Source organism: Oncorhynchus mykiss, chromosome 3 (assembly GCF_013265735.2).
Source record: "Oncorhynchus mykiss isolate Arlee chromosome 3, USDA_OmykA_1.1, whole genome shotgun sequence".
Classification (NCBI taxonomy): Eukaryota; Metazoa; Chordata; class Actinopteri; order Salmoniformes; family Salmonidae; genus Oncorhynchus; species Oncorhynchus mykiss.
The window spans coordinates 33,123,793-33,151,748 of record NC_048567.1 but is presented as its reverse complement, the minus strand read 5'-3'; the positions used below and the strand labels follow the sequence as shown (position 1 = coordinate 33,151,748).

Genomic DNA, 27,956 nt, shown 5'->3' with positions numbered 1-27,956 from the left:
CACACTTACTTGCACTGTGGAGCTGATCTCGGCAGCAAAGCCTCCGGTGATTGGAGCCTCGTGACTGATAAGCAGCCGTCCGGTCTTGGCCACCGACTGAAAAACACAACACACACACAGTCTGATCAATACAGTGTGACACATCACCCATTGACAAAAATCCATGGTTACTGTAGACATAATGTCTCTCCCTAGCCTGCCTGTGGTGTCGAAGGCAAGCATGTGGCAGGCATTGAGACCAGCATTGTATTATGGTACCATGACAAATGTACAACGGGGTTGAGGGTGAACATGATTTGAGTACGCAAATACAATTTGTAGCAACCTTTTTCCCCCCCGAGGGACCCCTATCTCACATTTCATACATTGTAGTACAGTTAGTTCAGTCAGCACATGAGTAACAATTCATCACACTATGAATAGCCCCCGGAGATAATAAATACGCAAACTCACACAAATCCCATTCTAACAGCATTTGTGTAGCATGTGTGTGTGCGCACAAACGAGTGCAGTATTTTCCATAAGCGCTGGCCTTTGGCTAAATAGCTTCAGATAGTTAGCCAGCTACTTTTTCCACTTAACTAACTAGGCTTCTTTCATTTAAACGTTTCAATTCACTAGCCAGAAAAGTCTGTATAGCCTTCTCCCAATAGAATGAACTAAACTCTGCAAAAAAAGAAATATCCTCTCACTGTGAACTGCGTTTATTTTCAGCGAACTTAACATATGTGTAAATATTTGAATGAACATAACAAGACTCAACAACTGAGACATAAGCTGAACAAGTTCCACAGACATGTGACAGTATCTTGTGTGGCCACCAGCTGCATTAAGTACTGCAGTGCATCTCCTCCTCATGGACTGCACCAGATTTGCCAGTTCTTGCTGTGAGATGTTACCCCACTCTTCCACCAAGGCACCTGCAAGTTCCTGGACATTTCTGGGGGGAATGGCCCTAGCCCTCACCCTCCGATCCAACATGTCCCTAACGAGCTCAATGGGATTGCGATCCGGGCTCGTCGCTGGCCATGGAAGAACACTGACATTCCTGTCTTGCAGGAAATCACACACAGAACGAGCAGTATGGCTGGTGGCATTGTCATGCTGGAAGGTCATGTCAGGATGAGCCTGCAGGAAGGGTACCACATGAGGGAGGAGGATGTCTTCCCTGTAACACACAGCATTGAGATTGCCTGCAATGACAACAAGCTCAGTCCAATGACGCTGTGACACACCGCCCCAGACCATGACAGAACCTCCACGTCCAAATAGATCCCACTCCAGAGTACAGGCCTCGGTGTTACGCTCATTCCTTCGACAATAAAAGAGAATCCGACCATCACCCCTGGTGAGATAAAACCGCGACTTGTCAGTGAAGAGCACTTTTTGCCAGCCCTGTCTGGGCCAATGACGGTGGGTTTGTGCCCATAGGCGACGTTGTTGCCGGTAATGTCTGGTGAGGACCTGCCTTACAATAGGCCTACAAGCACTCAGTCCAGCCTCTCTTAGCCTATTGCGAACAGTCTGAGCACTGATGGAGGGATTGTGCGTTCCCGGTGTAAATTGGGCAGTTGTTGTAGCCATCCTTTACCTGTCCCGCAGATGTGACATTCGGCTGTACCGATCCTGTGCAGGTGTTGTTACATGTGGTCTGCCACTGTGAGTGCGATCAGCTGTCCGTCCTGTCTCCCTGTAGCGCTGTCTTAGGCATCTCACAGTATGGACATTGCAATTTATTGCCCTGGCCACATCTGCAGTCCTCATGCCTCCTTGCAGCATGCCTAAGCATGCCACATACACACAGATGAGCAGGGACCCTGGGCATCTTTCTTTTGGTGTTTTTCAGAGTCAGAAGAAAAGGTCTCTTTAGTGTCCTAAGTTTTCATAACTGTGACCTTAATTGCCTACCGTCTGTAAAGAGGAGACTAGATTTAGTATTTGCCAGAGTAAATTAATTTGTAAGACTAGTTTTTCTGACTAGATTACTAATCTACCACCTTCCCTCAAAGTCCCACCCACAGTGATTGACAGGTCTGGAACCCTACCAACTCTGACTCAAACATCCTGCCCCCTCCCCCGACAATCCCACCCACAGTGATTGATTAACTATTTGTCAAAGGGACAGTTCACCTAAATTACAAAAAGACACATTGTTTCCTTATTTTATTTTTGTTTCACCTTTATTTAACCAGGTAGGCTAGTTGAGAACAAGTTTTCATTTACAACTGCAACATGGCCAAGATAAAGCAAAGCAGTGCGACAAAAACAACAGAGTTACACATGGAATAAACAAACGTACAGTCAATAACACAATAGGAAAATCTTGTGTACAGTGTGTGCAAATGAAGTAAAGAGGTAAGGCAATAGGCCAATAGTGGCAAAGTAATTACAATTTACACTGGAGTGATACATGTGCAGATGAGGATGTGCAAGTAGAAATACTGGTGTGCAAAAGAGCAGAAAAACAAAAACAAATATGGGGATGAGGTAGGTAGTTGGTTGGATGGGCTATTTAAAGATGGGCTGTGTGCAGCTGCAGCAATTGGTAAGCTGCTCTGACAGCTGATGCTTAAAGTTAGTGAGGGAGATATAAGTCTCCAACTTCAGTGATTTTTGCAATTTGTTCCAGTCATTGGCAGCAGAGAACTGGAAGGAAAGGCGGCCAAAGCAGGTGTTGGTTTTGGGGATGACCAGTGAAATATACCTGCTGGAGCGTATTTAAACTTTTATTTTTTAAATTTTTTTTACCTTTATTTAACTAGGCAAGTCAGTTAAGAACAAATTCTTATTTTCAATGACGGCCTAGTAACAGTGGGTTAACTGCCTGTTCAGGGGAAGAACGACAGATTTGTACCTTCCGGTTACTAGTCCAACACTCTAACCACTAGGCTACCCTGCCGTATGCTACAGGTGGGTGTTGCTACTGTGACTAGTGAGCTGAGATAAGGCGGAGCTTTACCTAGCAAAGACTTATAGATGACCTGGAGCCAGTGGGTTTGGCGACGTATATGTAGTGAGGACCAGCCAACGAGAGCATACAGGTCACTGTGGTGGGTAGTATATGCCGAGTGTCCACAGCAGTAGAGCCAATACTATACATATTTGAAGAACAAACATCATTGTGCCAATGCATATATTGCAGGACAACTGTAAATGTGACTAATCTTAAGAGAATACGGGATTAATGTTAAAAAAGGTTATTTTATTTAGGAAATAGTCATAAGCCCAGGCGATATCCAAAACAACCATTTCAATTTTGAAGTCACGTCTTTCTACTCAATACGACAACTCATTTTACGAATCTGGGAGGTAAAGTTGTTAAAGTATCCAATAATGTAGCTGTGTATTTCAGATGGAATCAAGGCATTAGAATGTACCAGAGGCCACCAAAAGAGAACTCGTACTGCAAAAGAAATTCACTCGGGGGAAATTCACCCCCCCCCCCCCCCAGCCCAGAACTCCCTTGCTACGCCATGTACTTAGGGAAAACACTGACAGTGTGTGGTGGAGTTAGTGGTGAAGGGCTGAAGGTGCTCTGTAAGGGAAGTGTGCGTATCACATACCACTGCGCTGCCATAACACTGTTCACAAGGAGGAATGAGACAGGGGTCTTAGACAGGGGGCTACTTATGTGATTGTGGGGTGACATCACTGTGTAGACTAGTGTGAAACTCTATGCTAAACATACAGGCTAGCTAAGTGGCGCTTTCCTACTCCTAACTTTAAGACTTTCCTGTGCTTTCTTTCAGGGGCTCTCGTCAATTGTTTCCATAAATTCATCAACCAAATAATTGTTCCTCATCAGAAACGGGGTCAGATCATATATTACAATTTCATTATCTAATTGACTAGATAAGATACAACCATTCAAAAACACATGGTTCAAAGTATTGTGCAAATCATACAAAGCTCAACAAAGGACAATATCAGGGGTTGGAACATTTTCAGGGAACAGAACCAAAAAACTGAAAAAATATATATATATATATATATATATATATATATATATATATATATATATATATATATATATATATATATATATATATTTTTCAAGGAACAGAAACAGATCCTGGAATGAAAGTGATCCATACCATTCCGGAACAGAACCTTTATTGTAAAAGCTTGGGAACCAGGTAATACTGTTATTTTACGTGCCACAACAAGGTTTCCAGTCCCACAAAAAAAGCAGCAAAGTGCCTACGCAAAGCCCTCACTCTGTCACTCAGAACCTTATTCAAGTGTCTGCCTGCAAGCTGAAATTCTTGCAAGTATGTGTGCGCGCGTTCAGGCTACCTGACCCCCCGAAGCATAGGCTACTGTACTGATGTACAAGCATGATTCAGAAGATATAAGCCGCTCCTCCTAGACAGAATTCTGTGGACCTAATTCAAGTAATGCATGTCATAACAAGATGCCCAGTGCTTCAAGCCTCCTCAACTCTCTCCCGCCACCCGCAACATTTCTGTTGCATCTTGCTCCATAGTATACACTTGTCTGTCCAGCATGCATGTAAACAACCAGCTTGCCTGGTCTATCCGCACTGATTTGTAAAGTCATTTAATTAGCTAAATGTAAAAAAATAAATAATAATAATTCACAAGTTAAAAAAAGGAATGCTATAAACCGTTATTTTTTTTGTGGTTCGAACTGCTTCCGAACTTTATTTTGCTGGTTGGAACAGTGGAACGGAACGAACAGTATGTTTGCACGGCCAGGCTTTGTGTGATATGGATGTTGGAGAGCAGTAGGATGTGTTCTTTTGAAATGTTATTGGGGTTTTTATTTAGGCTGGTAGACAACGAGCTGGGTGACATGCTGAGAGAGCAGGATGATCATGGAGATCCCAGCTCTCAGGCTGTTCATCTGGCTTTACTGTGAACCCTACTTTAACAGCAGCAGCAGGACAAAGAATAGGTTGCGGAGGAGGAAGATGCAACAGACCACAACTAACACTGTCGTATAGTCTGATCTCATCCAAACCTCGTCCGTCTCTCAACTCCATCTCTGCTCCGTCGTCTCCAAGTCTCCTAATCACATCGCTCTATCATCAATAGATTATTTCCCTACTCTTGATTAGGAGACAAATAACAGTATAACAATTATACTTGACGTAAGTACAGTTAGCTACTCCATCAATCCGGTCTGTAAAAACCTGCTAGTGTTGTGTGGTAGTAATGGACTGATTCAGCTGAAGTGATTCTATTGGATCGTGCAGCCCTGAGCTGTGAGTGGAGAGAAATTCCTCCTCCAGTTTGGAATGAGAATATTGTTTCCACAGAGATGATGCACTATACAGACAAAGCCGTGATTCTCCCATTGCCCTTTACAAGACGGTCTACTGCAGGCATGTGACACACTGCAACTAGAACAGACAGGAAAGCAAATTATCACCTGGCTCCTCCACCTTCAAAACCACTTGGCAAGTGAAGTCCCAATGTATCACAACATGCCCTATCTGCAATACTGCAGCTTATATACAGGGTTATTTTTTTTACTTGGTGTGGGGACTCCTGACCTTACTCAAAACATACCCGAGAAATACGCAACACATGGATATAGAAAAAAGACAAAAACATAGCTTAATTTGTTTACACCAAAATGACCACAGATACAGTCTCAGAACCAAAAGTGTTCTGGGCATCTCTGATGTTAAAGAGGTTGGTTGAGTGTTTGTTGACGTTGCTGAGGTCCCTGGTTTGGTTGCAACACACTGACTCGGTCAGAGACCACATACTAATATGGGGATCTCACCATGACAGTCTCCAGAGTCAACTTATTGGAAGAATGCCTGCTTTGACAGCCATGGCATTTCTAGGTATGGACCTCCGGTTGGGAGTAGGACTGTCCGATCACTCAGGAATATATTTTTATACCATCCCTTTAAAATAATAAATTGCCATTAGATTTGTATCCCTGTCTACTGAGCATGAGTAACTGGCTTTAGATCTGGAAATTGGGAGAACAAGAGGGTAACGGTGAAAGAGGTCAAGCAGAGAGCAAAATCAGGCAAGGGGTGAAAGAGGGCACCAATATCATGCTGTGAAATGTTACGGAATATGACTCACAGGTAGAGTGAATAAGTCAGGCTACCGCCCAATTCCCTGCAGCTAAATTGACCCCATTCCTCCTGCTTGTTGTCACACACACACACGAGAGAGATTGTGTTTAAATAAGCATTGCACTTCACTATCTCAGCTAGTGCCAGGAGTGGAGCTGCACACCATACTCCAACACAAGCACAATCTTCAAATGCTTCTAACACAAAAAGGCAGCAGCGCTGTTATTTCAATTTCGTGAGATAGCCCCCGGGGGGCCTGGGAATCGAATGACCCATTTAGTAATCACACTCCAAATGCCTTCTGGATTTCCGAACTACTAGGTGGGACGGTGGTCTGGGAAAGTCTCTCCCTAGGCCGACGAGTATTCTGATGTGTGATTGTGATTCCAGTGCATGCTGTGACATAAAGACAAGACAAAATGTAGCTATTGACGTCTGGAACACACCGTAGGGGTATTACTGAATGTAAAGCAGGGGTGCCCAAAATGTTGGACTATGTGGACTAAATAGGAATATGAGAACCAGGTGAGGCTTGGGCCAAAGAGTACGTGAGATCACACGCTTATTAATAGTCACAAAACACAAAACATGTCATAAAATAAACACTATCAGATTCAAACAGGATTATTCCAGCTCGCAGATCGCTTGCCTCAAATGCTAGATCATACCCAGCAATTTTCTGTTATGAAGAAACGTACATTTTATTGTGAGCTAGACCGTTTAAAGCTATAATCACTGCTTATCCTTTTGGATAAAGATTTTGTGGGACGGAGAAGAAACGGCTTCATGTCCATCTAATCTCGACTTTTCTCTCAACCTCCAATACGTCCGTCTGTCTTCTTTCAGTCCGTCTATTTTCCTTCTGTTTTCTATCTGCCTTACATCAGTCAGTCCGTCTTCCTTCAACCCGTTTTCAGTCTTCCGCCTCAGTCTTCCGCCTCCCGCGTGTCTGTCTGTCCATCGGTCCCTCGCCTGTCGGTGCGTGTCTGTTTGTCCATCTTCCTTCCGTCTCTTTTCTTCGTGTTTTATCAGTTTATCAGTTTCCCGTCTGCCCGTCTCACTCTCTCAGTGTCTGGCACACAGCGCTTTTAAAAAAGGGCAAATACCATGGTGGTTGCTGTCAGCCCTCAGCTTATATTGCTAACCTCACTGGCACTGTCCTACTCACTCATCTCAAAATCACTGCCTCACCCAGGGGACAGGGATGGGCCAGACACTTTTCTTGGACACACAATCTGACAGTAATGTACTCATTTACTCAAAACATAGTAATTGAGGTCAGACCTTTAACCCTGACTCTTCCTCTTCAGAGGAGCCAGTGACCCTTTCTCAGAAGCACACTATCGATTTATTTCACTCATCAAAACCAATCATGGTGGTGAACATGGTCCCAATGTCGTAATGTCAATTTGCCTTATATAGACAGTGGTGGAGCAACAGCAGAGGGCCCAAATATGAGCAGTAGGATTTATGTGCATGAGAATTATGCGCTTGGAGCAATGAGAGCGCACAGACATACCATGAATCTCACTGTACACTCCAGCCAGACAAAGACAGGCATGCATACTGACAGGAGGCATTTATTGCTACGATTTTACTCCTTGGACAGTGGCCTGATGAATCAGTGTGTGTATGTATGTATATATATATGTGTGTGTGAGACAGAAGGAAAGGGAGATGAGGAGAGGAAGAGTGTGTGATCTGTGTAATCAAGACTCAAGTAGAGCTTTCAAAAAACCTCAAACGATGAGTACGGAGCTAGGAGGCTACGCGATAAATCTCTCCTCCGCCTCCGATATGAAAGAGTAAAGCATGAAAAGAGGAAGACCAGAAGGTAGAGGGGGAAATGTGGGGAAATTAAAATAAGAGGAAAGGAAGAGTGAAAGAGGAGTGGGAAAAGGAAGGGAAATCTGAGAGAAGAGATGAAAGGCAGAGGAGTGTAGAAGGTCGGCAGAGTTGGGTGGAAGGTAAGAACCCAGAGTCAGTCGGGTGGATGGGTGGAAAGCAGAAAGGAGGAGAGCACAGAGAGAGAGTGAGAGTGGTGTATGGTGGGAGAGGTTAATGTCCTCTCTGGAAATTATGGAAGAGCTTAAAATAAAGGGTTGAAAGGGAAGAGAGAAAAGGAAGGGAAGGTAGAAAGAGGGCAACAAGATAGAGCGTGAGAAAATATAAATGGATTTGAATGGATGTCCACTCTTGGTCTGTCGAGTCGCAGTCCCGGCGGTAGGGTGGCGACAGTGGTGACTGCACTTTACGGCTCATTGTGCTGCAGGGCTTTCATTAACCCGGGCCTGCTCGCCGGAGAGGGAATGTCATGTTTACAGGCGTTCCCATACACACCCAACATAACGAGCAGAGCTCAGCTTCACTCTACTCTGCCTTGGAGTCCCAGGCCATGCAGCCTACGCTCCGGTCCCAACCACACTACCACCAACCAACATGCAGCCAGCTAACCCAGTAGCACAGCCTTCAGGCTTGACCCACTCAGTCCAACTCTGCCTCCGGGCCACTGGATCCACTCATACAGACACGGTTCAAGGCTAAAATCCCTCAGTCGAACAGAAACTTGCCAGGAAATCAATTGAAGTTGAACCTCGACTGATTGACAGTTCTATTATAGCCCAAGACCTGCCAACATTACAATTTTGATGGCAGTTCAATAGATTTTCCTGGCTGCTTTGAAAATCTTGAGAAGCCAATATTGATGTCTCCGGGAAAGCAGAATCAAAGAGAGACACAAAGTACAAACACAAACTGATCATGGACTCTCACTCTGTAGGACTGTGTGCAGTCAGAGAAGCGAACAAACACTGCGGTTGAGTGGTACAGAAGAAATCAATGTGTTTCATATTGGCAAGTCCAACACAACAAGTTTTAAATGAGGAGAAACATTTTATAAAATGCACATGTGAGATCTAGCCTATACTTCACATGGCTAATTTGGTCCAACTCTTTCCAAGAAAAAAACTAAACAAATAGCAGGGTTCACAAAAACAAAATCCAGCACACACGCTGCACACACAAAAACATCCCGGGAGAGTCGCCAGAGCACCTGCAAGAAGAAGCTCCCAGCGTTTCCACAGGGCACTACGTCAAAAACCCCGGGACAGGAAGTGAAGACAGTGAACCCTGCCGCCAGCGAGGAGTCGTGGCCCCGTTGGGCTTTGAGTCGCCCTACCCCAAATCAAATCAAATTTTATTTGTCACATACACATGGTTAGCAGATGTTAATGCGAGTGTAGGGAAATGCTTGTGCTTCTAGTTCCGACAATGCAGTAATAACCAACAAGTAATCTAACTAACAATTCCAAAACTACTGTCTTATACACAGTGTAAGGGGATAAAGAATATTACATAAGGATATATGAATCAGTGATGGTACAGAGCAGCATAGGCAAGATACAGTAGATGGTATTGAGTACAGTATATACATATGAGATGAGTATGTAAACAAAGTGGCATAGTTAAAGTGGCTAGTGATACATGTATTACATAAGGATACAGTCGATGATATAGAGTACAGTATATACGTATGCATATGAGATGAATAATGCAGGGTAAGTAACATTATATAAGGTAGCATTGTTTAAAGTGGCTAATGATATATTTACATCATTTCCCATCAATTCCCATTATTAAAGTGGCTGGAGTTGAGTCAGTGTCAGTGTGTTGGCAGCAGCCACTCAATGTTAGTGGTGGCTGTTTAACAGTCTGATGGCCTTGAGATAGAAGCTGTTTTTCAGTCTCTCGGTCCCAGCTTTGATGCACCTGTACTGACCTTGCCTTCTGGATGATAGCGGGGTGAACAGGCAGTGGCTCGGGTGGTTGATGTCCTTGATGATCTTTATGGCCTTCCTGTAACATCGGGTGGTGTAGGTGTTCTGGAGGGCAGGTAGTTTGCCCCCGGTGATGCGTTGTGCAGACCTCACTACCCTCTGGAGAGCCTTACGGTTGAGGGCGGAGCAGTTGCCGTACCAGGCGGTGATACAGCCCGCCAGGATGCTCTCGATTGTGCATCTGTAGAAGTTTGTGAGTGCTTTTGGTGACAAGCCTCCTGAGCCTCCTGTAATCGCCGCCGCTGGGTCCTAATTCACACCGCCGCCTTGAGATCTCAATGACAAAATGGTAGTCGCGGCGCAGCTTGACTCGTTACACAGCCCTTTTAAGTGGCGCTGCACAATTAGCGAGAGGGGTGAGTGCCTGGTGAATGGGAGGCCAGTTAAAGCACAGAGTGTGGGAGGAAACACACACAGTCTCAGCACTGGGCCCTTAGCCAAGCCTGCCTACAAAGAGAGGAGTCAGGACGCCTTGGGAGACCTCAGAGAGAAATAACTCCCGACATGCCCAATAAACCCAATTCAAATCAATTACACTACCTTTCTGCCCTTAAACCATACTGCCATCAACAACTCGGAGCGCAGACCACAGGACGAACAGGCGTGAGCAGTGGTCTGTAAATGTACGAAAGGGGGAGGTAAACTTGTGTCATATGATCTTGTTCTTTTTATTTGACCTTTATTTAACTAGGCAAGTCAGTTAAGAACAAATTCTTATTTTCAATGACGGCCTACCGAGGAACAGTGGGTTAACAGCCTTGTTCAGGGCCACAATGACAGCTTTTTACCCTGTCAGCTCGGGGATTTGATCTTGCAACCTTTCGGTTACTAGTCCAAAGCTCTAACCACTAGGCTACCCTGCCATTCTTTGTAGCCAATGTGAGTAAGACCTTGAAACAGGCTAACATACTAACAGGCTAACATACTCAAGGCTGCAGGGACAGACAGGTTACCAGGATGCGTGCTCAGAGCATGTGCTGACCAGCTGGCAAGTGTCTTCAATAACATTTTCAAGATCTCTCGGACCCATACTGTAATACCTACGTACTTCAAGCAAACCACCATAGTCAGTGGTTACCTTGGCATTCTTAGGCACACAAACTATCACGCCATGGCACTCACATCTGTAGCCACCAAATGCTTTGAAAGGCTGGTCATAGCTCACATCAACACAGTCATCCCAGAAACCCCAGACCCACAGATATCGCAATCTCTACTCCCTGACGACCGCCCCCAGGTGGTGAGGGTAGGTAACACATCCGCCACACTGACCCTCAACACTTGGGCCCCTCGGGGGTGCTCAGTCACCTCCTGTACTCCCTGTTCACCCAAGACCGCGTGGGCACGCACAACAACACCATCATTAAGTTGGCCGATGACACGGCGGTGGTAGGTCTGATCACTGACGACGATGAGACAGCCTATAGGGAGGAAGTCAGATACCTGGCAGTGTGGTGCCAGGACAACAACCTCTCTCTCTCTCTCAATGTGGGCAAGACAAAGGAGATTATTGTTGTGGACTACAGGAAACGGAGGGCCGAACAGTGGAGCGGGTCGTTGCTTCAAATTCCTCGGTGTCCAGATCACTAAGTACCTACCATGGTCCAAACACACCAACAAAATCGTGCCTCTTCCCCTTCATGAGGCTTAAAAGCTATATAGCTGCACCATTGAGAGCATCACTGCTTGGTATGGCAACTGCTCAGCATCAAGGCCAACAAGGCCATAAACATTTTCAAAAGACTTCAGCCACAGTCTAAAGACTATCAACCCGTAGCACTCACTTCTGTATTCATGAAGTGCTTTGAAAGCCTGGTAATGGCTCACATCAACACCATTATCCCAGAAACCCTATACCCACTCCAATTTGCATACCGCCCCAACAGATCCACATATGTTGCAATATCTATTGCACTTCACACTGTCCTTTCCTACCAGGACAAAAGGAACACCTACGTGAGAATTCTATTCATTAACGACAGCTCAGCATTCAACAACAGTTACCTCAAAGCTCATCACTAAGCTAAGGACCCTGGGACTTAACAGCTCCCTCTGCAACTGGATCCTGGACTTCCTGACAGGCCACCCCCGGGTGGTAAGGGTAGGTAACAACACACCTGCCACGCTGATCCTCAACCCAGTGGGCCCTCAGGGGTGCGTGCCCAGTCCCCTCCTGTACTCCCTGTTCACCCATGACTGCATGGCCCAGCACAACTCCAACACCATAATTAAGTTTGTCGACCACACAACAGTGGTAGGGCTGATCACCAACAACGATGAGACAGCCTATAGGGAGGAGGTCAGAGACCTGGTAGTGTGGTGATCAAGACATAGTTGAAGATTGTGGACTACAGGAAAGGGAAGACCGAGCACGCCATCATTCTCATTGACAGGGCTGTAGTGGAGCAGGTTGAGAGCTTCAAGTTCCTTGGTGTCCACATCACCAATTTACTATCATGGTCCAAACACTCCAAGACAGTCGTGAAGAAGGCACGACAAAGCCTATTCCCCATCAGGAAACGAAAAAGACTCCTGAACAGCTAATCAAATGGCTACCTGGACTATTTGCATTGTTCTCCCCCACTTTACACTGCTGTTACTCTCTGTTTATTATCTATGCATAGTCACTTTACCTCTACATACATACTACCTCGACTAACCTGGTCCCCCTGCACATTGACTCTGTACATAGCCTTCGCTACTTCTAATTTTATAGTTGCTCTTTAAGTAAATACTTTAAGTTATTTTTCTTAAAACTGTATTGTTGGTTAAGTGCTTATAAGTAAGCACTTCACTCTAAGGTCTCTCTCTTTCTCTCTCAGCCCCTGCTGGTTGTGCCAACTTATGAAAACAAAAACGGGGATAACACAGCAGTTGAGTGTTATGGGGAATTGATGGCTCATTATCTACTAGGCCTATTCTCCATCACTGTGTGTGTGTGCGCATCTTTGCCAATGTGTGTGTATCTGTAAGGTACCAATGGGTGTGCATCACTCACTTGTATACAGTAGGGTTGTCTCACAGCACCAACACTGACTGTATGTCAACCCTGACCGTAAGCTTCCTCAGCGGCCAGTTAGACCACTTTAGATTCAATGTGTACCACATCCCTGAATCCCTCCAGGAAAAAGCACCTCCAAAAGGATAAAGAGCTCCTTGTTCCTCTCACCCTTCTTTAAATGCCTCTGTGTGGATTTAGCAAATGTGGGCCTGGCCTCCACTAGAAGGTGACACAGAGAGGAATTCTAGAAATCTCCAGTGTCGAGGAATGTGGAACGTGGGCTGCAGCCTGGAAAGTCAAGGGGAAAGCAGTGTGAGTGAGTGAGTGATAGGAGGAAAAGGCAATGAGAGAGAGCCTGAATGAAGAGATGGAGATCAAGAGACACCATATTAAAATCTCACAGCAAAGGCAGTAAAAATCGAAACAACAATGGGCTTAATAAATCCCTGTAGTCTGAAAAGCTCCTCACCAATCCACCACAGTGTTAGCCTCTGGTAGTGTCGGGTTACACGCCATACTTTTCACCAGGCAGCGAGCGATAGAGCGGGGGGGGGGGGTGGAGCTACCACCAAAAAACAACCATGAGTCATTTTCCACTGATATAACCGCCGAAACATCACCACAGTAAGGACACATGACAAGGTTATGACATACTGGCCAATAAGCACGCAACCCCACTGGGCCAGACCAGAGTACTGTGTTAATATTGTAATTACAGACATCGGCTACAACAATAAATATGTAGGAGCCAGCCCCAAAACCACTGGGCTCTTTCTTCGTGAGACATTTTCTCGAGGGATTGTTTCCAGTGCCTTTCGGCCTACAGCGGACTAAAGATATTATTGAATAAGTGCGACCCAGGAAGCAGACAGGCTCTATCCTTGAACAAAAATAAAAAATTAAAACACTTGAATGAGTAGGTGTGTCCAAACTTTTGACTGGTACTGTGTGTGTGTGTAACACTGCTTGCACCCAGCCAGTCGACTGTAATAACCGGCGGCTTGTGAGTATTCTGAACTCAGACTGAGGTGCTTGCTGAGGACATCTACAGTGCATTCAGAAAGTATATTTACCCTTTTACATATTCCATATTTTCTTGTGTTACAGCCTGAATTTAAAATACATGAAATATTTGTTTTTCATCCATCTACACACAATAGCCCATAATGACAAAGTGAAAACATGTTTTTAGAAATGTTTGAAAATACAGAAATATAATTTATAGGGATGCACGATATATATATATATTTGTTTAAAATTGGTGAACATATCAGAATCGTGCGATATTAGCTAAATATGCCAACATTGGTATCAGCTAGTTTGACGCCAATGTTAAAACTGATGTCAAAGCTACCGTGCGTACCTATAGAACGGAGGTACATGACGCCACGTAACGTCTTGCGCTACACGTGCAACACAGCATTCCTAACCTAGCCCACATAATGTCTGCTGTGTGGATCGAGCAGTCAACAAGTGAACAGTCATTTGAAAAACAACATTTCAGCGAGACAACTCAAAGGCAAAATCCGTTAAAGCCAAGATAATGGATTTCATTGCCCTTGACAATCAACCGTTCTCTGTCGTGGGTGATGTTGCAATAGTGTCACTGCTATTAGCTTCACGACACACATACTACTAGACAACCATTCTCAGGTCTAGCCATAAATTTCCAAGTAGATTTAAGTCAAAACTGTAACTCGGCCACTCAGGAACATTCACTGTATTTTTCTGTAAAAATCTACCGTGTAGATTTGGCCTTGTGTTTTAGGTTATTGTCCTGTTGAAAAGGGAAGTTCAGACTGAACCAGGTTTTCTAGGATTTTGCCTGTGCTTAGCTCCATTCTGTTTATTTTTTTCTCCTGAAAAACTCCCCAGGCCTCAACGATCACAGGCATACCGATAACATGATCCAGCCACCAATATGCTTAAACATATGGAGAGTGGTATTCAGTAATGTGCTGTATTGGATTTGTCCTAAACCCAGCACTGTGTGTTCAGGACAAAAAGTGAATTGCTTTGCCAATATTACTTAAGTGCCTTGTTGCAAACAGGATGCAAGTTTTGGAATATATTTATTTCTGTACACACTTCTTTTCACTTTGTCAATTAGGTTACTATTGTGGAGTAACTACAATGTTGTTGATCCATCCTCAATTTTCCCCTCTCACACCCATTAAACTATGTAATTGAAATCCCCGAGCAGCTTCCTTCCTCTCAACGAACTGAGTTAGGAAGGACGCCTGTATCTTTGTAGTGACTGGGTCTATTGATACACCATCCAAAGTGTAATTAATAACATCCCCATGCTCAAAGAGATATTCAATGTCTGCTTTTAAAGTTTGTACCCATCTACCAATAGGTGTCCGTCTTTGTGAGGTATTGTCACCTGTACATAGCCCACCTATAATTTAGCCCAAACAACTACCTCTTTCCCTACTGTATTTAATTAATTAATTTATTTAGCTCCTTTGCACCCCCATTATTTTTATTTCTACTTTGCACATTCTCCCATTGCAAATCTACCATTCCAGTGTTTTACTTGCTATATTGTATCTACTTTGCCACCATGGCCTTTTTGCCTTTACCTCCCTTATCTCACCTCATTTGCTCACAATGTATATAGACTTGTTTATACTGTATTATTGACTGTATGTCTGTTTTACTCCATGTGTAACTCTGTGTCGTTGTATGTGTCGAACTGCTTTGCTTTATCTTGGCCAGGTCGCAATTGTAAATGAGAACTTGTTCTCAACTTGCCTACCTGGTTAAATAAAGGTGAAATAAAATAAATAAATAAAATTGGAAAACCTCCCTGTTCTTTGTGGTTGAATCGGTGTTTGAAACTCACTGCTCGACTGAGGGACTTTACAGATAATTGTATGTGTGGGGTACGGAGATGAGGTAGTCATTCAAAAATCATGTTAAAACACTATTACTGTACACAGAGTCCATACAACTTGTGACTTGCGCATATTTTTACTACTGAACTTATTTAGGTTGCCATTTTAGCTTTTCATTCATTTGCAAAAAAATGTGTACTTTTACATTATGGGGTATTGTGTGTAGGCCCGTGACACCATAATAATTTAACCAATTTTAAATTTGGGCTGTAATGTGGAAAGTGTAAATGGGTGTGAATACGATATTATTAAATATATTGATATAAGCCTATTAACTTGATCAAAGTGTCGAAACTGCAGTAGTCAACTGTGTGCGTTCCGTGTAACAAAGCCCGTCGCAATTTAATCCATTTTAAATTCTAGCTGTAACAACAAAATGTGGAAAAAAGTCAACGGGTGTGAATTCTTTCTGAACTCACTGGGTTCAGTAAAAGGTTAAGTATAGAACAGGGGGTAAAGTCTCGACCCCTTTCCAGAACCAGGAAATACCGGCTGTACCAGATCCGACATAGAAACCACTCTGATTGCCCACACCTGCAGACGGGAGGATATTACCTGCCCCTTGAACGGGCACCGAATCCTTGGGGACAGTTGAGGTGATGACCCTGCAGAAGCGTGGGGGGACGCGCAACAAATTGTAGCCTGTACCCCCAATCAAAGTTTAGTCATGTACAAAGATTTGCAGATGTTATCGCAAAGGGGCAGCGAAATGCTTGTGTTTCTAGCTCCAACAGTGCATTAATACAATACACACATCATTCAAAAAGTTAAAAAGAAAGAAATCAGAATGAGCAATGTCTGAAATATAAATATATTCTGGTTGTTGTGTTTATATTGCATATTTTAACATTGTATTTTATTAAGTGTTTTGCTAGTTCAGGATTTTACTATTTGATCATTATAAATGATGTTATGATTGTAAATTGGTTAACAATTCAGTCTGACTGAGGAACCAATAAAACCTTCTACTACTAGAACTTACAACAGATCTTCCAGAACATTCTCTATTGATCCCCCACCTACATCACTTATGGAGGAAGATTTTAACCCACTTAACCCCAAAAGTTTTCACCATCATTGCAAAGACCCTACTTATATAGTCATTTCTGAAGAATATTTATTTTGTGTGATGAATGATACATGTACATTTGTCCTTCATTTAAGGTTGAAACCTGCACACTTGTTTTAATATGGTGAAACTATTCCTTGTTAAAATATTTTTTCAAAAGAAACATTGAACATTAATAGTCAAATCATAGTGTGAAAGCAGGTGAGCTGGTTCTACTCTTTTTGGTGATTTTCTGGGGTTTGGTGGTAGAAAGCAGAGTGTAACCCATATAGATAGGTTGGCTAGGCACTTTTTAACAAGTCACTTGGGGAGTTATGGCTGATTTAAGATGAAATCGTCAACCCTTTTACAGTCAACCCTGTTACTTTAATTGGCACTTTTCTTAAATTTGAGCTCTTGAAATGGGAAAACATGATTTATGAAGTGGAACATGCTCTTTATAGCAGAATATTAAAATTTGGTTAAATATATATATTTTTTACAGCCTTGCACTACCCAAAATGTGCACTTTCGTGGAACAACCCATAAATAAAGCATTAATAAAATATTTTAAGAACTCATTGAACTTCATCTACTGGAAAGCAGTCTTCTGTTGGAGCAGGCTCGTCATAAATCTACTTTAATTGAAAAGTGATGTCCCTGACACAATACTGGGGCCATGTTCCATGTTTGTTATTGTTTGTTTGAAGTCATCTTTTTCGATGCATATGTAAACTAATGAGAGATGGGTTCCTGCCAGTGAGTGGAGAGATGCTTAGACAAGTCAGCCTCCTTTAGCGCTCAACAACTTAACTCAAGCCTGCTGTGTCCCAGTCTCCCACTATGCAGTCTCTGTCTCGGCCATAAACACATGCTCTCACCGTCACCCTCGCAGCCTTACGACAGTTCAATTAATTCATATATTAGTGTTCTGCGATGCCGTTTGCCAACTGACTCGTTTCGACACGTCCCTGTGGCCGCTCAAGGACCTGGTGTTTGGATGCAGTCCATGTTATGTTCATACCTGAACAGAATCACAAAAGAAACATGGTTCGGTCCCTGAGATCCCAATGGAACTGGGCAAGCAGTCAGACAGCAGTACAGCCTGCTTAAAATGAAATGGAACTCGCATTCTAAATCCAAAAAGGCTTTCAGGATCAGTTTTACAGTTCAACATATTTTGGGGGTATTTAAGGAGCTAACATCATTTCGCCAGTACTCATCCTGTACAAGCCAAGACCCTTCTATCAAACGTGTACCTTTTAAGTAATGATAAAAGGGAAGCAGCCCAGCCCAAAACCAACAGAACAAATGGTTCTACAGGTCCAGTGTCCACAAGGTTTCTCTTCGAACTTCTCTTCTAGAAAGAAGTATAGCGCTAACTAGGGCTGGGCGATATGGCCAAAATCTCATATCCCGATATAGGTCATTTCATATCCCGATAACAATACATAGCACATTTTCTGTAAATTCAATGAATAAATAGTTTACAGAAAATGACGACATGTAAAGGCCTATTTCTTAACACATTTTGAATTATACTCAACAAATAAAAGGTACTTAATCAAATATGAGTATTTCTCCTTTTACTGAGAACCTTTGCGCAAATGGTCAATTAAGCATGTGACGAGATATAAAATATGGATGTATAAAATCTAAAAAGGTAAATCGAAAACACTTCAACTATAGTTGCAAACATAAATAAATATTGCCTTGCCTGTTTTGCATGTTGTTATTTTGGCATTAATACATGTTACATATCAATTTGCATTTGGTACCTTCGGTCGAGTGAAACCCACGTTTCTGGACCGTGTAAATTGGGGCCCTGTCTTTGCAGATGTAAGTTGTAACGGCAGCGGTTTTCTCCTTCCGTCTTCATGATTCTTTGCCATATGGTGTGCCGCGGGCAAAAGCCTCTTGCAACGTCTGAGTCGGGGGTTTGTTTTGAGCACTTGACTGTACTTTTTTGGGTCTCATCCGTAGACTCTCTCCGTACTGTTTGACATGATTCTTGCGTAGGTGGTAAAAAAAAATTTTTTAAAAACGAGGTCAGTGGTGTTTGAGCCTGATGTTGGGACCGGCCTGCGGCATATTTAGCAGATGACGGTTTTCTGGTCCGTGTCAAGACTTTTCATACCCAAACCACGTCCATGCGACCGAAGTAGCCCCTCTTTTGTACTAGCTCCATGTCTCCGTGCTCTGTGTCACGTTCACTCTCTTCCACGTTTGTTTGTGTTGCAAATTTCCTTCCACATGCAAAGAGTTATCCAAACGAAGAAAAATAATGCCGTAAAGAGTGTGATTTGCGCCACAACAAAATAAACGATACATCATAATACGTTTTTTCTATTGTCACGCGATATATATCGTCATATTGCCCAGCCCTAGTGCTAACCTGAAGGAAATTCTGCCCATTGATGTTCTGATTAATTTGAGTTGAAAATAAATACAAAAGTATGTGGACACCCCTTCAAATTAGTGGATTTGGCTTTTTCAGCCATACCTATGCTGACAGGTGTATAAAATCGAGCAAACAAGCATGCAATCTCCATAGACAAACATTGGCAGTAGAATGGCCTTACTGAAGAGAACAGTGACTTCCAACGTGGCACTGACATCGGATGCCATATTAACAACTCAGTTTGTCAAATTTCTGACCGGTCAACTGTTAGTGCTGTTGTTATTGTGAAGTGAAAAAGTCTAGGAGCAACAACGGCTCAGCAGCGAAGTGGTAGGCCACACAAGCTTAGAACGGGACTGCAGAGTACTGAAGAGCGAGAAAATTGTCTGTCCTCGGTTGCAACACTCCCTACTGAGTTCCAAACTGACTCTGGAAGCAATGTCACCGCAATAACTGTTTAGCAGCAGCTGTTCAGCAGCTGAGGATGGCTTTCACTTTAGCAGTAATACATTCATGAACTTCTTTGAGGAAAAGGTAATGAATAATAGAAAGCAAATTACGGACTCCTCTTTAAATCGGCATATTCCTTCAAAGCTCAGTTGTCCTGAGTCTGCACAACTCTACCAGGACCCAGGATCAAGAGAGACACTCAAGCATTTTAGTACTATATCTCTTGACACAATGATGAAAATAATCATGGCCTCTAAACCTTCAAGCTGCATACTGGACCCTATTCCAACTAAACTATTGAAAGAGCTGCTTCCTGTGCTTGGCCCTCCTATCTATCCAACGGATGTGTACCAAACTCACTAAAAGTGGCAGTAATAAAGCCTCTCTTGGAAAAGCCAAACCTTGACCGAGAAAATATTTTAAAAACTATCGGCCTATATCGAATCTTCCATTCCTCTCAAAAATTTCAGAAAAGGCTGTTGAGCAGCAACTCACTGCCTTCCTGAAGACAATGTATTCAGTCTGGTTTTAGACCCCATTATAGCACAGAGACAGCAATTGTGAAGGGGGTAAATGACCTTTTAATGGCATCAGTCCTCGTGCTCCTCGTGCTCCTAGACCTTAGTGCTGCTTTTGATTCCATCGATCACCACATTCTTTTGGAGAGATTGGAAACCCAAATTGGTCTACACGGACAAGTTCTGGCCTGGTGTAGATCTTATCTGTCGGAAAGATATCAGTTTGTCTCTGTGAATGATTTGTCCTCTGACAAATCAACTGTAAATTCCGGTGTTCCTCAAGGTTCCGTTTTAGGAACACTATTGTTTTCACTATATATTTTACATCTTGGGGATGTCATTCGAAAACATAATGTTAACTTTCACTGCTATGCGGATGACACACAGCTGTACATTTCAATGAAACATGGTGAAGCCCCAAAATTGCCCTCGCTAGTAGTCTGTGTTTCAGACATAAGGAAGTGGATGGCTGCAAACTTTCTACTTTTAAACTCAGACAAAACAGAGATGCTTGTTCTAGGTCCCAAGAAACAAAGAGATCTTCTGTTGAATCTGACAATTAATCTTAATGGTTGTACAGTCTCAAATAAAACTGTGAAGGACCTTGGCATTACTCTGGACCCTGATCTCTCTTGACTAACATATCAAGACCATTTCAAGGACAGCTTTTTTCCCATCTACGTAACATTGCAAAAATCAGACACTTTCTGTCCAAAAATTATGCAGAAAAATGAATCCATGCTTTTGTTACTTCTAGGTTAGACTACTGCAATGCTCTACTTTCCGGCTACCCGGATAAAGCACTAAATAAACTTCAGTTAGTGCTAAATACGGCTGCTAGTATCCTGACTAGAACCCCAAAAAATTATCATATTACTCCAGTACTAGCCTCCCTACACAGGCTTCCGGTTAAGGCAAGGGCTGATTTCAAGGTTTTACTGATAACCTACAAAGCCTTACATGGGCTTGCTCCTACCTATCTCTCTGATTTGGTCCTGCCATACATACCTACACGTACGCTACGGTCACAAGATGCAGGCCTCCTAATTTTCCCCAGAATTTCAAAGCAAACAGCTGGAGGCAGGGCTTTCTCCTATAGAGCTCCATTTTTATGGAATGGTCTGCCCACCCATGTCTTAGACGCAGACTCGGTCTCAACCTTTAAGTGTTTACTGAAGACTCATCTCTTCAGTGGGTCATATGATTGAGTGTAGTCTGGCCCCGGAGTGTGGGCGCTGTACTGCAGCGCCAGCTGTGCCACCAGAGACTCTGGGTTCGCGCCCAGGCTCTGTCGCAACCGGCCGTGACCAGGAGGTCCGTGCGGCGACGCACAATTGGCCTAGCATCGTCCGCGTTAGGGAGGGCTTGGCCGGTAGGGATATCCTTGTCTCATCGCGCACCAGCGACTCCTGTGGCGGGCCGGGCGCAGTGCACGCTAACCAAGGTTGCCAGGTGCACGGTGTTTCCTCTGACACATTGGTGCGGCTGGCTTCCGGGTTGGATGCGCGCTGTGTTAAGAAGCAGTGCGGCTTGGTTGGGTTGTGTATCGGAGGACGCATGACTTTCAACCTTCGTCTCTCCAGAGCCCATGGAAGCAATGCAAAATTGTAGCGATGAGACAAGATAGTAGTTACTAAACAATTGGATACCACGAAATTGGGGAGAAAAAGGGGTAAAATAAAAAATGAAAAAACAAGTGTTTGCATTTCGCATTGCTTCCATCCCAGTTCATGACAAACAAACAAAGTCTGAACACTCCGTTCCACTGCCGGTACAGTATATTTGCTAGATATCTTTGAGAAAAGGCCACGCTGCCGATATTGTATCCCTCCGTTCTCATTTCATCTATTTCTTTCTATTTCATCTATTTCTTTCTCATTTCTTTCTCACTGGCTCTTCATTTAGCAGAGAGATCGGTGGGTGCAACCTTAGATTACTCTTGCCTCTTATGGGTTCAGCCAATGGGTTGCGTCACCTCGAGGGACTTTGAGTCAGTCTAACTGAAGGTATGACCTTTTCACACCATCGTACCAAAAAGGGTAGGCCCATACTTGTGTCACCAGTGGACCCATAGGCAGACAGACCTCTCCACTGTGCATTATTGATAACGTATACAAGTCTATTTGAGGGATGTGCTAAAATGTCAATTCTAGGTCGATACTGATTTAAGTGATATTTTCTTGGTCAGGGTTTGGCCAAAAACCATACGAAGAGTCTTCCATTCACTGCTACAAATAAATCAATAGACAAATGGAATTTATAGATGCTAACCCACTATGGATAATATACAGTTTCTGTAGTGACAATCACACCTTTCATATCCACGCCTTTAAGTACCCATGCAACCCTGGGGCTTTTAAAAATAAAAAAATTTCCACTCCCTGTGAACTTTGAATAAACGAATGAAACTACCAGCCAGCACCTGCCCACCTGCCACCTGCCAACACATCTGTGTTACCATGGCAAGTGTTAGCCTTCAGTGTGAAGTGCCGACTGCCGGGAACACCAGCCCCACGGGTAACCAAGTTCAGCAAGCATGCTATGCCCACACCACTCACTCAGAGCAGATAGGGAGAACATGTCACTGGCCGTTTCATGTTTACACATCCCTTTCTACTTGTCAAATAGGACACACCAGCAGCTATCTGTGGCAGTTGTGCTTGAATGTAGCAGAAGGATAGAGGAGTTTCCTTCATGTTGAGGAAAGTCAGAGTGGTCTGTTAAGCCTTTGCTCTCCTTTACTTTTTGCTCTGTTACAGTGGGTGTTCTGGCTTTTCTTTGGCAAAGTTGTACATATTTCTGGAGAGGAGGAAGGAGGAGAAGTGAGCACACACACATTTCCTGGGGTCATTAAGGGACACCATATGATGTGGCATGTGTGCTAAGGCTGGGGAAATGGGAACGGTGTGTTTTATGGGAGCAGATAGGACTTGCAGATTCCCAAACCAGAATGGACTTGCTGCCTGCGAGGAGGACAAACGCCAAACGAAGAAATAGTGTGCGATGACAATAGCAATGTTGAGAGAGGGGAGAGTAAGCAAGTGAGGTCAAGAGAGGTAAAAGTATTCAAGTAAAAGGGGATATCGATGACCAAGAGAAAGTTAACAGACCATGACCAAGTGTGTGGAGAGATGGGAGACAGGGAGATATCTAAAATAGCATTTCCCAGCCGTGACCTAAGGGTGTGAGATCAATCCCAGGTGAAATAAGCTAATCTTGACAGTTCGTGAAACAACGTATTTCATCAGTGCCTTGGTGACTTTAAAAGGAGCCTGAGAAGAAGTCTTTGAAACATCTTTAAACCCACTAACTGAAGGCAATGAGGACACAATCAAATGAAACAGTACATGACCTCTGCCGTCCCGGATACTAAAGGACAGTGCGTGAACTCTCCAGATGCCAACCACACGGACCTGGATACAAAACACCTTTACAAGTCTCACTGCAAAATCAAACAAACACATCAATTCACCGTGAATTGTCTCAAATTCATTTTTATAGGGGACATGCGCGCATGGAGCTTGGAACCTCAAAGCATAAGCCCGAGTCACATCTTGATCACGTTAGCCAGTTTCTTTGCTTTGGAAAGACCCCGTCTGGAAGGGTATTGTGTGTCATGGGAGGTCGAAGCAGTCAAAATAGCTATTTTGGAGAGAGCTGAAGCTATGGGTGGAAAGTAATAAGAGATTCATTGTAGGGAGAGGGCCTGAGCTCCTCAAGGTTTTCCAGGTCCAAGGCCTTTCGGCTGACGGGTCTGGTTTGTGAGGCATGAGAAGTGCCATCTCCAATCACTGCTAACTGATCCACCACTCTATTACTGACTGCACACCCTCAACAAACGGTTTCACACTGGCTAGATCGTAGTCTGACCAGGACTGGAAAATGTCTCTGAATCACTGACTAGGCACTAATATGAATCTGGACTAGTTTTGAATATTGACGAGGAGCCGATAGAAATCTCTGATCAAAATTAGATTGTACAAGAGCCAGCTCAAGAGCACTTAAGATGTAGGCCACTGAAAACAACAACAGACTGAAGGTCTGTCAAAGAGGATGATATGGGTTTTTATATAAATTACCACACTGGCTTTTGACCCAGGAGCAAGAGAGAGGGAGACTTTCCACATTATATCATTTGAGCCTGGTGGTCTGGCAGGGCCAAACCAGCCATTTTGTTTATCCCTTAAATGAACGACTATTACATTTACTGGACTGCCGCAGACAGCGGCACAAAATACAGGTTTTCCCTCCATTTCTACAGCAATTTCTGTCTATTCCCTTTGTCAACAAGAGACTTGACTGTATATTTAGATCCCTGTGTCGCCGCCGGTTACCACCGGGGTGGATGGCTCCGGATGGAGGGAACAGGAAACCCAGAGCTATCGTGCTAATGATCTCATGTACTAAGAGACACACGTCTATAAAGACCCACCGGGATCAAACAGATAAGAACTGATTGAACTGACTCATATGGAAAATCTGGGCATGGATGTCCGCTGTTCAAAGACGCTGAGGAGAGATGCAGGAGCCAACTGTGACTCATAGATTTATATGAAGTCCTAATTGGACTCCCGTGTTCGGATGTGGGTCCATGGACCAACAAGCTGAGCGTGTGTGTACTCACTCACTCACAAGCCCATCAACCCATTTAATGCAAGACGATGTTAGCGCAGGTAGGTATTCCTAGAAACGCTGGAGATCAAGCGAACAACCACTGAATTAAAAAACAGACTGAATTCTTTCTGACATCTACTTGAGGCCAAGAACAGCACTGACAGTTGAAATCAATGGATCGGAGAATAATACTATTTACTATCCTCTGATGGCGTCAATTGTGCCAGCGATTTTTCTTTCCTTATGTCAGCATATAGACTGGCACATAATGAATCATAGGAATTCTCAATGGAGTCGGAGAAAGCCAACTCAGATGGAACAGGATAAAGTTTGGAGGTTACAATGCTCTGTGAGTTATTCCTCTGAGCAATCGTTTGATGAAATGTCACATCTCCCCGTTAGTAGCAAAAGATCTAAGGCTCTGAGGCCAGAGAGGGCTGTGTGACTTGGGTAATTCTGGCCACAGTCGTCCTCTGTAAATCCAAAATAGCTGGTGAGTCAGAGGGCTCGGCGGGAGGGTGAGTCAAGAGAAGGAAAGAAGAGGTTTGTGACAACTGTGCCTGCTGACCGGCCCTACATGTGTAGGACTAGTTTCAATAAAATGCAAAATGTAAATTCATGTGGAAATTCCTGAAATAGCTGCCTTGTGTGAATGACCCCGTGTCTGAAAAAGGCTCAGCATCAGCAGAAGTTCTAGCCACAGAGCCAGGGCAGGCGGGCAGGGAGCACCCAGGGCTAGCCCTCAGTCAGTCAGGGTGACCAGGGGCACCAGGGTTTGACCTCACTCTCCACCTAACCTTTGAATTAGGCCTACTTTAGGATTGGAAGTGGAGGATTCTGGGTAGTCAGAGGGGTGACAGAAGGAGTTGCGTAAGCACACATAAGGGGTCTGTTTCACATGAGAGATTAAGCAGGGACGTGGACTAGATTGCACATTTAGGTAGGATGAATGATAATTTTGTTTCATGGACATATTCCTGGACAGCAGTTCATTTGATTTAAAATGGTTCCACTCACACTCAATATTTCTGGGCTGGTGTCTGATTTCCCAGTTACATCAATGCTAATGAAATAAAAAATTTAGTTCTCCGTTACTCCTGGATTTACTCAATATGGGTTAGTGAAACCAACCATAAAAGTGAAACATTTCCCCTATCGTCAGGCAGCTATGCCCCCTAAATTGCTGTGCAATGTGAGTACAATCAATCTAGCTCTTCAAATGCAGATATGGAAAGGTAGACTAGTTTCAAAGGCGACCTTTATGTGCTATACATTGTAGCACCTAAGGGGACCTACACTGGTAAAAACCTGTAATTCAACCACTCAGCAGCCAGCACTTCCCAACTAAGACGACAGGAGTATTTCACACAAGAAATCCATTATGGCACTCAGTGGATGAATACCTATGTCTAGTCTTCACTCTAACACACCCCCCATTGCAGAGGCAGACCATTGGCCACAGGTGGGAAAATAAAGTACACACTCAGACAGGGCAGACCATTTGCAATGATGATACTGAACCATGGGGAATTTGGTTTTCTGTGCGTTGTGACCAAAACAGGCACTGCTAAGACAGACACATTTTTTTTTTTAAACACAGTACTTCAGCATAGCCATTTCTGGGTAACTGAACCCATTTCCCAGTCTACGAACCCACCTTTCGTGCATAAAAGGAGCCAATATTCTATTTCATGTCAGGGTTGTTTTCATTAGCTGGCCCCACTGTCTGAAAACATAAAAGGGATTCTCTGCTTTCACTTTGAGAGGAATCAGTAGTCTTACGTAAGCGTTTTTTTTTTTTTCAACAGACACCCGCATTTGTTCCTAATTTAAATCTGGACCATGAAGTTTTTTTATGATTCAGATTTATTAAAAGATAAAACAAAATATTTTAACGTTGCATTCATGGCATATCGGGTACAAAGAACATGGCGATTATTTAGCCTGTGGTTAATTCATCCTCTCTAGTTAATTGCGTGATTAAAAAGGTTCTCTACTCATCCACAACCACCAAATAATGCCACATGGGGCATATAGGGCAACACACAGAGACTGCTGCACAACAACACATTCCCTGGCAGTGTTGTCGGCTTTTGAATTTCACGGCTATAGGGCTGAGTGAGGACATAATATCTTACCAAGAGAAAACAGAATAATACGTAATAAGAGAATGAGGAGATAGGGGGCTATGAACTGACAAGGAAATGGGAAATTAAAAAGGTATGAGGATGGACAATCCACAACACGTTTAGCTGAAGGAGAGGAGAGAGGAGAAAACAGTGGAGAGGAAGACAAGTGTTGTTGGCAAGGTGAAGACGGAGGCCTTGCCCCCGAGAACCATAAGCGGTGTATAAACACACTATTCAATTTCATAGAACTGGTTTAATGGGGGCGGCCGTTGCTGAAAATCACCCCGTTTATTTGAGAAAATAGTCTATGAACAAACGGCCCATTACAGACTGTTGCTGACTTCATTTGAAGCGTCCCGTTGCCAAGACAATAACAATATATGCCATCGATTCCAATTGGGCTCGCTATTAAATTTCTGGTCTGAGACCACAATTTTGATCTTGTGCCTTAACTGTCAGTTATAAGATTTACTTGGCAGCGGCAGGCCTCGCAGAGCTTACCAACTGTGTCATGTGCTGCACCAGAGGGACTTTAAAACTGCATGATAAAACAGGCAATATAAAAATCCATCCGGCACTTTTGCCAGAGTGCAGTGTCCCCAGCAGTTTGCCACGTTCACAACAAAACAGAATGTGGCGGCACGTTTGAAGTGGACCATTTAAAATGTGTGGCATTGGCACATCTCGGGAGGTGACAAAATACAGTGCCTTCAGAAAGTATTCGTACCTCTTGACTAATTCCACGTTTTGTTGTGTCTGGTAGAAAGCAGATTGAGTCAGGTTTTCCTCTAAGATTTTGCCAGTGTTTAGCTCTTTTCCGTTTATTTTTTTGCCTGAAAAACTCCCCAGTCCTTAACAATTACAAGCATACCCATAACATGATGCAGCCACCACTATACTTGAAAATATGGAGAGTGGTACTCCGTAATGTATTATATTGAATTTTTCCCAAACATAACACTTTGTATTCAGGACAAAAGTCAAAAATGTGGCAAAAC

General features: G+C 43.6%; 1 protein-coding gene across 2 annotated transcripts in view; it reads right to left on the bottom strand.

The window, feature by feature from the left end:
* LOC110518871 (2-oxoisovalerate dehydrogenase subunit beta, mitochondrial) overlaps nucleotides 1-27,956 on the bottom strand; it is an 86,207-nt gene that overhangs the window by 20,967 nt on the left and 37,284 nt on the right. For both annotated transcript variants that reach the window (XM_036973900.1, XM_021596255.2), the window contains exon 9: nucleotides 10-96. In XM_036973900.1, the coding sequence (XP_036829795.1) occupies nucleotides 10-96 (87 nt within the window). The remainder of the gene's footprint in view (nucleotides 1-9; nucleotides 97-27,956) is intronic.